Source organism: Physeter macrocephalus, chromosome 14 (assembly GCF_002837175.3).
Source record: "Physeter macrocephalus isolate SW-GA chromosome 14, ASM283717v5, whole genome shotgun sequence".
Taxonomy (NCBI): Eukaryota; Metazoa; Chordata; class Mammalia; order Artiodactyla; family Physeteridae; genus Physeter; species Physeter macrocephalus.
This window is the reverse complement of record NC_041227.1, coordinates 94,415,562-94,428,205: the sequence shown is the minus strand read 5'-3', so window position 1 is coordinate 94,428,205 and position 12,644 is coordinate 94,415,562. Positions and strand designations below refer to the sequence as shown.

Sequence of the window (12,644 nt, the reverse complement as noted above, 5' to 3'; positions counted from 1 at the left end):
TGACGAGATCTGTAACTTTAAACAGAGAGCACCAGTTAGGCGATAGAATGAGCATTTCATACTGCATAAAAATTAGTGAGGTGGTAAGAACCATCAACTATCTCAGGCATTGTAACATGGCCTTTCCAATTTTTTTTTTAATATACATGCAAGGCACATTGATATAAAAATAGATCTCTGGCCAACAAATATATTAAATAAGCAAATTAAAATTTTGGCTTTGCAATATTGGCAACATCAAAATATAATCAGATAGCTTTGGACTGCCTCTCTCATATTCTTCCACCCCATTTGGTGTTTTTCCTCCATCACATTGGGTTCAATCTCCTTCAAGTTTGAGTATGTGCTTGAGAAATGACTTTTCCTCTTGTCAAGTAGCATAAGTTTATCTTTCCTAAGTCAAAATATGCTAGAGAAGCAGAAGAGTTGGTTTTGATTGATTTAACTAAATCGGATTGGCTTGGGGCAACATTATTTCTCCTCTGTATACAAACAAAAATAAGCTCCCAGTATATATAGCAGACAATTGTTTTCTTTCTAAAAGATCAGCAACAAACCAATGATACTACTTCCTTTAAGCCATTCTTCCCAACTCCTCTTTTTGAGGCAGAGGGAATAACAGAAGCAAAATTAAGATTTAAAGGATTTTCAGTAGTAGAAGACATTTTAAGGCCAAAACGTGTAATACTAACAGAATTTGTATTTTCCTAAGTTAATGTCCTTCATAGGCCAATACCATAAATAATTTGTACTGATTCCCTCCCAAAGAGAATTTTTAAATCCATTCACTTTTGTTAGTGGCTGTGCTACAGGAAAGGTATCAAAGCAACCTATAAAGGTATGGTATATAGTAATGTAAAAAGTGCATCACATTCTTGATTTTTCAGTTTCTCATAGCAGCAGCAGGATTAATCCAAGACAGAAAATGGTTGTATTCTTATCCTAAAAATGCAACAATACCTAATGAAATGTATTCAGTATCATGAAAGGATCCTCCTCCACCGAGGATAAAGGAAACAGACAAACAGGGGCAAACTAAAGGCATTCATTCATATTTACATATTAAACCACTTCTGTTAACACCAAATCTTTACACCTAGCAAAAGAAAGATTTAAGAATAAAGCAGACATTACTAAAGCAGTATCCATTTTTGGAGCCTTTGTTTAGCACCTGAGGAGAAAAGGATTTATGGAAAGCTCTGCAATTTACCTCAAGTTGGTTTTGTTGGTCTACAGAGTAAAATTTTGATATGCAATCAAAGTGAAACTGAACTGGAAAATAAATGTCTGTAGCTATTTTAATAAGGCTGTAGAAAAGGGATACTGCAGTACTATAAAATGGCTTTAGAACTCTGGACATAAAATCTTATGGATAAATAGGGAAGTCTGAATCAGCACACCCACTTGTGAGGATGGCTGCTCCATAGGTTTCTAGCACATAACTGCTATTTGACACTCCCAGTAATGCAAAAGCAATATACCATTCATGCTTCACTGGGTGTTTTTATTGTGTAGACAATTTAAAACTCTATTTATTCATACGACCCTTCTTGAGTAGCAAAATGGTGTGAAATTTAAAACTCGGTAAATTTTGAGTGAAGTGAAATTTTGCTTTTGAGTGAAGCCAATGATTCATCATTCTTTAAATCAACCCAGGGTGGTCCTGGTTCTCACACATCTGAACAGATTGATGTATATTTAAAAAGAAACATTTTAAGATACTTAAAGCAGAAGCCCATCTTTCTCACTATAAAAGAATCCTGGTGCTCTGTCAATTACATTAATGAAAATAACATCAATATTAAGAACTAATGATAACCTAATGCATCTCTGCAAACATAAAGCAGCTATTATTCTTTTAGTCTTATCCTCTGCCCCTCCCCTTTAAACAAATACCAACATTTTTTGGGGAAAAAAGCTGAGCAAATTCTACCCTTTCTTTTAAAAATTCAACAGTAAAATTAAGGGTAGGACTATTAAAAGACACTGCCTGATCAGAATCTACAACTGGTGCAGCATTAACAGACCTGATCATATGTATTTATCCCACTATAGTGTCTGTTTTACACAGTTAGCACAGGTATACAAGAGGGATCATGTGTTATTTGAGGATATGGCTCAGTGGCATAACTATTCTCATAATCCTTGGAAAGTGTGGACTTTTAATCTACTTCTAGAACTTGAGGAAGAAAGCCTTGAAAGAATGACTTCCTCCTTATTTAGAGGAATTTAAAATCAAAGTCCTCTTCTAAATTTCCTTGACTGTGGCCATTTGGTACATGACATACAATTTCACTAAAAAAGTTTACAGCAAAAAATAAACCATTAGATGCCTCCAACTGGGTTAGCAACAAGCCTAACAACCAAGCATGGAACTACCACTGCTATGTAATGTTTTGTGAAAGAAACACATTTTGTACTGTGGACAACACTCATTGAGGTTTGTCATATTTTCCCTAGAAACTGTTATTTGAAAAAACAATGCAGCACTTTTTTTCCTTTATAAAGGTTTTGCAGATTCTGTGATGATTAGGGTAAGCAGATGATTAAGGAAAACAGCAAAATTCTAAACCTCTCCAGCCATTTACTTTAAGGAAAAACAAACTGCCATTAACAAATTCCTAGTTCTTGTCCATCCCCTCCTAGAAAGTAGAGGAGGAGGAAGGGCTAACTACAGATGCTGTAAATACACTGTATGTGAAAGCTCATTATTACTGAAGTCAGAGGAAAGGCTATGGAATTAACTTCAGCTCAGCAAAGTGGGGTGAATGAAGAGAAGGATAAATACACCCTGTCTTTTGTGGGGAAGGGGAATTATTCAAGACATCTACAAGAGAGTGGTATGTGACACAGACACCTACAATCAAGACAGATTTAAAAAGAAATCTTCATCCTTAATTAGTATCTTCATAGCTATTAAAAAAATAGGTCATGATTTCATTCTTAGTGCCATTTTTCAAATACTACCCTTTTAAGGATTAAAACCACCTGACTTTATTCTGTGTAATGAAAACAAATGGCACAAAATAAATACAAGTTCATTCTCTGAATACTAATATAATGTCTTACACACATTCATTTACTAATTTTTAATATCTCCTTCTCTCTCACACACACAAGCACTCAACAAACACACACAGACACATACCTTTTCAGTCTTTATAATGGAGGGATGTTAAAAATCCCCTCTAGACTGTATTTGGTTTATGCTACAGTACTAATACTCTGAGTTGAAGAAAAATTCTTTATACCGAACAATAACACATCAATGTTATTTAAATGTGCTAAATTAATCACAGCTGAAGCTTACACAAAATAATCAGAAAACATCAACTCTTAAGATTTTTTTTTTTTAATAAGTGCTCTGTAAGGAATTGTGTGAGGACCTAAGAAAGATTGCGACAAGTAGAGTTAAGTGTTACCAAACAGCACAAAGGAGACATGTCTCAAAGTCCTGCTTGTACCTAGGCAAGTAAGTCCATTAACCCAATGCCCCCAAAATACTGACAGTTAATATGACGGGGCACTAGGGTTCCAGAAGGTTAAGAGACATCCCTAACTCTATACCTCTAACCATATAATCAAGGAAATTTCAGTGGGGAAATCAAAGTGAAATGTTGCATTGTTTCATTTAGAAGTGAGACTCAAAAACCTTTGGACAAACACAGAGATGGGGGTACATTCTCTTTTTGGCTTCTCTAAACATGGAGGCCTGAGGGATATGGAAGGGAAGTAGGAAAGCAATGACAACTTTCAAAAGATATTTTCAAGTAAGTGTTGCTTCTAAATTAAAAATTCAGATGCGGGCTGTTTTTTGTTTTTTCCTTTTAAAATATATATTCATTCAACCTCTGTATATCACAAACCCAGAAAGTTTCTTGTGAGTTGTGACACAGAAGAGCTTTCAAATTCCAGGTAAGCAAAATGGATGTTTAAAAAAAGGAGGGTGACAAGGGGAGAGGGAGAGAATCTGGCCCTAAGGCGACAAGTGGTTACACAAAGCAATTGAACACACAGCAGAACTTTAAAACCTGTAAAACAAACTGGAGCCTTTTTTTTTTTCCTTTAATCAACCTTGTATCTCTTTTTTTTAACCTTTTGAAAATTTTTATTTAAAAAAAAAAACACAAAAACACAGACTTCTTTCACTTCAGTATGTGGTATGATGCATTTTCCAGTTTGTTCAATGCTTTAAAGCTCAAGGATGCCTCTGCTTTCAATTGTACATGGGCCTGAAGCATCCTAGCTTTTGGCAAGCAGGCAGGAGACTCAACAAAAATCAAAATAGAACAAGGCAAACTAAATGCAGGGCACATCTGTAAACATATTATACATTTGAAAATTACAATATCTGTAAAAGTGATACAGTTTACAGGGGAAATGAAACTATCTGGAACTGGCCTACCACAAGTTTCTGAACCTGGACTGATACAATAAGTTATTATATATATATATATTATGTATAAAAGTTTTGTTTACATCAAGTGGAATTGGCAATCCATGCTTATACTTTTAAAATCTAAGCAGGGCAGAAATCCAGACTATAAAGATATTTTCTCTACTCTATGCTGAGTCCAACAGCTTCTTTCACAAACTACTTGTTAAAAGCCTCAAATAATCAACAAAACAAGAAAAGTCATCCATACTACGGTCGCTCAAAACTGGACATTTCTTAAGCAAAAGGGTTGAGCAAAAGTAGTTACTTTCTCCCCAAATACCCCTGGGGATCCAGTCTACTTTTATTAGAAGACTACATCTCTCTATATAAATGCCCTGCTATTTTAACCTGTATTTGACATACATGGATATACTAATTTCTGTGTGTGTGTGACGCAACGCTATGTCAGGCCAGAGAACTTGTTTTTATGCCACTAACACCACCCAATCTTAAATTGGACCCTTAGTTTCTGCACACACAAAAAAATTTATTTTAGCATGCTATATACAAGCTGCAGTGCAACAGGATGGTAATGTGATGATAAGACAGGGCTAATGCTCTTCTCTGCCCAAAAGAAAATTTCCAGAATTTCACATTATTTTCTTTAAAAAACCCATTTGCTTTAGTATTAAAATATATTTATTAAGATATAATTAGAAGCTAATAAGCTCAGAAGTATAGTCTGAATGGAAACACACCTTCTATAGGCAGGATTTATTACCTCCTCACTGGCTAAAAACATGAAGTTTCATAGTTTTCATGGACTTTTTTCTTCCCCCTTTAGATTATTTCTGAGAAATTAAAAGAGAATTTACAGAAAGGTATAGAAGTTTCTCTTCAGATGTTTGATGAAAAACAAGAAAAACAGCACATTTAGTGTTAGTGACAGAGAGCAAGTCCGGAGCACCTACAGTTGAAAAGCAGAATGTATTTTTTGCTCCCACTTACACAATTACATTAAAATATGGGCACAGGAGTATTTTTCCATATTAAATATCTAAAGCCAATTGTTTGTTCTGTAACTTTTCTTTAAATGACACTCATGGATTCTTTACTTATTAAAGTCCAATATGTAACCAAAGCCAAGTGAACTATGTACCACCAACTATTCCAGAACTGTAGAACTTCAATGCCCTCCCCTATCCCCACCCCACAAAAAAATAAAAGGAAAGAAAGAAAATATTTCCCCAACACCCCACAGAGGCTGCTTAACTCCTGGCAAGACATGCAAATCATATTCGCTAAAAAAATACACCCCTGCAAACTTCAAGGCATTTTATCCAGCATTCTCGCAGGGCTCATAGTATAACCAAAAGATCAAGGGAGGAGTGGGGGAAAATGTTGAATCATTCTGGGTTCCCCGTGATTAGTGTATCACTTTAGTCACAGAACAAGATACAGAGATCTTTTAAGTGGATTTGCCTTTCCAGTGGGTCATTTGTTGCCCAAGTTGATGACAGCAGGAACTTTAGAACCACGCTTGTTAATAAGTCCATATTCATTAATCACTTGCATTCACACTTAAAAACGAAAACTAACAAAAGAAAAAAGAAAAAAAACTATTCAGTACCAGAGATTAAATAACCATGTGTAGTCTCTTGAAATAAATTTGATTCCTTAAGAAGTCTAATTACTTTCAGGTGCCTTTTTTTTTAAATAACTATATATATATATGTATATATATATATATATATATTTGTATATATTATCCTGTGATTCTACTTATGGTTCCTCTGCTGCGTTGAAGATCTAGGAGCATAAAAGCCTTGTGTCCCCCATGAACGGTGGCTCTAATGCTGCAGAAAGGTTACAAATAGGCAGTCTGGTCCTTCATTGATCTGGACTATCCATGGCTTCATTGTAAGTGATTATCCTTTTGGGATCTGGAGGGAAGTTTAAAAAATAAACACATAAATAAAAACAAGGGCTGAAATCCCCAAATGCCCATGTTCAAAAAACAAATCCCAAATAACCATCATCATGTAAACTCCTTTTATGAAAACACAATTTAAAGACCATTTCCTCTTTGTATCAACACATGTGTGATCCACTTTTTCTCACTCAAATAAATCCACCTCAATGGATTCCCAGCATAAAGGTCCTCGAGCCAGTGAGAGGCCTCAACGCCTACAGGTTAAGAGGGTTGAGTTCAGTTAACCAGGACAATGTGCTTCTCCTGATTATAAAAGTAGCACATTTGAAAACAGCAGACAAAGCTTAAGTCATCAATAATCCAATACTCAAGTAAACACTTAGATTTATTTTCTTTTGTTCTTCTCAGCAAAATGAAGTCAAAATTTATTTAAGCAATGTGGATTGTCTATTAAGGACTGTTCAAGAAACACCTAGCACCAAAAATTTCAGGTTAAATTAAAGCAAAACTACCAGTTCGGTCCTAATTATGACGTATTTCTTCCCTCTAATTTCCCACAGCACCACCAGACTTTATTCTCAGCAACAGCAAAAATCTGTGGATATCCTAGGTTGAAGTATAAAACAGTCAGAATGTGTCTGGGCAAAGACTCCAGTGATATTTTAAATTCCCATTATTTATCTGTATGCCCCCCTCTTCTGGAGAGCAATGTTTTTATTACATACTACGTCTATCTACCCTAAGAACTTTTTGAAGTATACATGCTTTAATAAAAATAAAACTTGTCAACCTAATAGAAAAGTATAAAGGCCTGAAAATAATATCGAAGAATTCAAGCTCACCTGAAGCTAAGAATCAATCTAACTTAGTCCAGAAACAATATCATTTCTAGAACTCCAAGGGACATCCATTAGCAGCCTGCCAGGAAGGCAACGCTCAATTCTTAATAGTTAATAACCATTTTAGAGTGAAAAACAGGTAGGTCTACTTCTGCAGGGTATATTTTCTAGTCTATGTTTTAAATGTGTGTTTGAATAAGGAGGTACACAGAAAGCAATTCAAAATAATTTAAGAGCTTGCTAGTTATTTTCAGGTCATGGCTGTGTTAGACAAAAAAAGACCTGGCCTAAGAATAAGAGAGAGGATGGAAGAAGAAGCAATGCTGGAAAATCGGGGAATCTTACTTTCTAGTCTGGACACTTTCTAGTTTATATAGTAACCTTTCTGTGCCTCAGTTTCCTAGTTTGTAGTAAGAAAACAGAATTTCTACTGCCTTCAAGTTCTGAAATTCTAGGACTTTCACATTCATCTGAAATTCACTTATTTTAACTAGCAAGGTGGATGGCAAGTGGGATCCAGCCCTGTTAAGTGGGCTTACAGGGCTCTGAAAGCCAAAATCTATTATTAGTGACTGACTCTCCAAACCAATACTCACTTTATTCCAGGTATCCCACAACTAACATATTTTAATGTATTTGGAAAGAAAGCACTCAATAATTAAGATAAGCAATTTTCAGTTTTTTGAAAATTCCAAATTATCCAGTCCCTCTGCCCTCCTGCTACTCACATCTTATTTACGGGAGTGAAGGAAGCTAATCTGCTATTCTGTAGATTTCTAACCTTTTCAGAGAATATACAGCCCAAATAAGGTTTTTAAAACAGCTAATATTTTTCTGAACTATGAATTTCAGTTCTTAGGCTACCCTTCGTCTATCACACAAATACAGATAAAGACTGGCCATAAGGACATTTTAGGTAACCTAACCATTCTTACCTTGCTTCTGCAAATTCCAAACAGATTCCATTTCTGCAAAGAAGAAAAAAAAAGGATTATTTTTATACACCAAGTTTTGTAGAGCAAAGTTTAAAGCTATGCTTTTCACTTTAAACCTAAAAAACCTAGACGGATTATTGCTGGGCTGGAGGTAGGGCTGGGTTCTATGAAACCCAGACAAAATATTCATATTTTCCTTTAATTCTTGAGAGTGTCATTGAGATGGCCTTAAATGTTGATTACAGAAAATCAATTATTACCTGAAATCAAATTGCCAAGAGAACAATTCTGTCTGCACAAACAGTAAAGATATGCACATGCATGCTATAGATAAAATGATTTTTTGTAATAGTTCATTGTTATTAAAAAACACCAAGTATTTTTTGGCAACCCATCATCCTTCAACCAAGGTGCCGACGTCTTTTGAATGAAGCATTCATCAAATTTAATTAAGCTTGACACTTAAAATGCCTTATTAAAATTTTACTTAACTCTGTGTTACAGGTAAGTAGTTCTCTCCTACAAACCCAACCTACTCTTCTTAACCCATAAGGTCAAAATGTCAATCCATACCTATTTATTAATAACACACAACGCTTATCTGTTCCAATTCCATTCAAATGTGATCATTTACAATGTGCCTATTTTAGTATCTTAGAATAAGGGAAGTAGGTACATGACCAAACTGTAGTGACATAGAGAGAGAGGGCAAGAAGAACTCTACCCGGAAGCATAAGAAAAAGCTTCACAGAAGGGATATTTGAAGTCTTGAGGAACAGGACAGTAGATGACTATTACACCACAAGAACCTAAGAATTGTTCCTTGAAAGGAGATTAATGTAAACAAAAACTACTTAGTAATAGGAATGACCTATAACTAACACTGAGAATAAGTGCTCTTCCACGGCCCTATAACTACCATTTTGAAAAGACAAAAAGGTGATTTTTATTCTGTATAACTGGACTGTCTGTAATTGTATTCTATAATTTATCAGCAACCAATTATAGTTAAGGAAAAATAAAACTGCAGCTCATTAAGATCAGATATATCTGAACATGGGTTATAGTTAAGGTACAACATAATAGCTTCCCAGGGCTAAAAGGAAGTAAGTGTCTAGATCTAAAATTATTACTTTTTGTTTTATGTGAAAGGATGGGGTCCAGGGAATGGTAGAATCACATTCTCCCTGCCCCCCACCCCATCAAACTCACTTCTAAAAAACCTGTTAAGATTTTTTGAAAATTTGTCAGAATTGGATGTTTGGAGTAATGGGTTAATTATTCAAAATGATCAAAGAATTATCCAGATAAAATCCCATTCAAGGTATCACAGCAATTCCCTGATTAAACAAAGACTGGGAATAATGTACTGGTTGCCACTTGGTCCAAGGATGCTATGGCCTTTAAATTGCTGAGCAGATGCCCATCTAAAGATTGGCAGGAAAATTCCCATCTCCTAGGAGGTCTAAGGAGAGAGAATTGCAACCAGTCTAATCTAGGAAAAAAAAAAGAAGATATATCAGGAAAGGAATTCTAGTCATGGCACTCATGTATCTATCACTTCAATATAATTTCTAATCCCATTAGTTTCAGGCAATTAGGAGTAGCTGCAATAGTCATTAGAGCTGTTATCTACAAACTTCTGGATCTCAGAATGGCTTACTTTAATAAGTCCAAAGATAAGCCTTTCCTTGTTTGACCTCACTACAGAAAAAATTAATCTGACCACCTTTCCCCCTTTTAAAGTACAGAAATCTCACATTTTGCAACAGATAAATTCCTGAGTTCTGTATACACAGATTACCTGATGCTCATTATTTAAAGTTTGCTTAATGCAAAGATAAATCTATATTTAGTTGTATGTTGAGAAAAGAATAGAACTTTTCATTGTTATAGCCCGCCTATGCTATAACATTTTCCTTTCTCTTCCCGCCGAAAACCTCAACCTGCCGTTGCCCCACCCTTTTTTTGGTGGGGGGGGCGGGGCACTACATTCAAGAGTCACAGTAGCAGCATACTATTGTACTTTTAAAGCAGAGTAAACATACACATTTAGAATAAAGACAAAAATAACTATTTGCAAATATCCCATTTCGTTAGTGGACTGAAGACATTTCCTTAGCTTCAACTAGGACATTCAGTTTTACATTCTACTCTAATGATTTTAAATTATTTCTGGCAAGAAAATTTTATTACCCTCAAATATGGGCTCTGGAGTAGTGAATTTGACTATGACTTCTGAGGAGGGAAAAGGGATGCTGACCTAGCTAAAAAAATTAGTCATGGGTCAGCCTAGCTTCCAGCCAGGAAATCAGCATTATCTGCAGTGTTGTACTGAGAAATGAATGCAATTCCCCTTCCTGCTATTTAATATCAATTACTTCTATAACTAGTAGCAACTTGATATCCTTGATTAGAATTTGTTTCCATGAAACTCCAAGTTAAGATGAAAAAGAAGGGGAAATAAATCAAACATTGTTTGCAGGATTATATGCCATGCTTCAACCACTCTAAAAAGACTAACAAGAAGCTAGTGACAGAGAATACATGGGAAAGAAGTGAATGACATTTTGCCCTCTTTTAGGTTACAAAAGTTTGGATTCAGACGTTAAATATGAAATGAGTTTGTTTAACTTTATCACAAGAGAAGCTGAACAAGTATAAAGAAGCCTACAGAAGGCACCTTCAACTATACAGAATCATAACATAGCATAACATTAATCTTTTTACTTTTAACACTGCCCTCTTCTACACGCATGCACTCACTCACACACACACACACACACACACACACACACACACGTCTAACTTCCCAGTTCTTTTAAAACAGGAATCACATCATTCAATTATGCAAACAGTTATTGAGTAATGGCCACAGGGCCAAACTTGGTAGGCAATTTTGTCACGATTCTATCATTTAGACCACCACCACCCAAATTTGAAATTTTACTGTATCAAAATTTTAAAAATTCAAATATTTAGTAATGCCACTCAAATGAAGAAAATGTAACATTCAATTTTCTAAAGCAGACTACCTTCTATGTAGTTCCCTATCTCAAGGCTTCCTGTAGTAAATGTCCAATTACCTACAAGTTCTTAATTCCAAGTGGATTAAAAAGCACTACTTAGGGGATAGGGATATAGATGCAAAAACAAAAAGAAATGCTCTGCCTCTGTGAGCTTAGTAGAGTAGGTAGGTAGCTTTTCTAGGTAGAAGAAGCATCAGCACAAACAAAGCTTGATGGTATTAAACAAGGTGTGCTAATTTAAAGCAGTCAGCCAACTGGGTTCTACATACCACTTGTTTTTGCAAATAAAGTTTTACTGGAACAGAGCCACGCCCACTGCTTTTGTGTACCAGGCTGAACCAAATAACAACAGAGACTGGCTCACAAACCCTAAAATATTTACTATCTGGTCCTTTATAAAACAAGTTTCCTGACCCAGGCTTTAGCAGTCACAGGTAATTTAGTAAGTCACTAAGAGGAAAAGATTTAGACAAAGAACAACACTATTCAGGGAACAAAGCTGAAAGTCACCAAGGAAAGATTTAGACAAAGAAAAATGCCTTTTTGCTATTTTGGGGAAAAAGCACAAAGCATTCATAAAGAAAAGTTTATTATTTAATTACATCGGTGAAGGGAAGCTACTGAAGAAATATGAGGTTATTAACTAAATATTAGTCAAGGCAGCTGAAGAGAATGGATGAAATGACAATACAGAAAAAGAGCCCAGTAAATGTTACTGCAGAAGTAAAGAATTTAGGACAGTTGTATTAGAGATAGAAGAAAATGGAGATGTTAGAGAGGATCCATATAAACCTAACGATAAGGGTTGTATTGTATGTTAATTCACTGAGAGGGAAGGCAAGAAAGAAAGAGCAGGTTTTGGGGAAAAAATGAATTCAGTTTTACAAACACAGAATTGGAGTGATGTTGAATTGAATATACGTGGTCTGAACTCAGCATAAAAGCAGCTGAAGAAGTCTTAATTCACACCAATAGAATTAGATGAGATTACCCAGGAGTTCAAAAGCATGAAAAGGGGACTGAAGGAGCACCAACATTTGAGAAAAAGAGAATGATATCAGGAAGGTTATATCAAACATATAGGAAGTAGGAAGAGTGGATAGAGTTAAGGAAATGGAAACTAGAGAATGCAGGGAGGGAGTGTCCAACTACTGCAACTCTCACCCAAAGTTAAGACATTTGTAACTTTCTAGTTACCTATCCCCTTTTCTCTAGCCCAGTGCCACTGCCCTGGTTCAAGCAGTGGTATCCTATGCACATTTCTGAAGTTGTCTTTTTACTGTTCTCTTATGCAGTTAACTGAGCCTCACTTTCTATTTTCTACACCATGGTTATAATTCTCTTCCTTTAAAAATATAAATCTGGGGCTTCCCTGGTGGCACAGTGGTTGCGCGTCCACCTGCCGATGCAGGGGAACCGGGTTCGCGCCCCGGTCTGGGAGGATCCCACATGCCGCGGAGCGGCTGGGCCCGTGAGCCATGGCCACTGAGCCTGCACGTCCGGAGCCTGTGCTCCGCAACGGGAGAGGCC

General features: G+C 35.9%; 1 protein-coding gene across 1 annotated transcript in view; it reads right to left on the bottom strand.

The window, feature by feature from the left end:
* Positions 1 to 547: 547 nt before the first annotated feature.
* Positions 548 to 12,644, bottom strand: part of NUFIP2 (nuclear FMR1 interacting protein 2) — a 27,624-nt gene continuing 15,527 nt past the window's right edge. Inside the window, exons 3-4 of the mRNA XM_007121714.4 lie at positions 8,086 to 8,118; positions 548 to 6,321 (exon numbers count right to left, since the gene is read on the bottom strand). Of these exons, the coding sequence (XP_007121776.1) occupies positions 6,269 to 6,321; positions 8,086 to 8,118 (86 nt within the window). The 3' untranslated portion in view covers positions 548 to 6,268. The remainder of the gene's footprint in view (positions 6,322 to 8,085; positions 8,119 to 12,644) is intronic.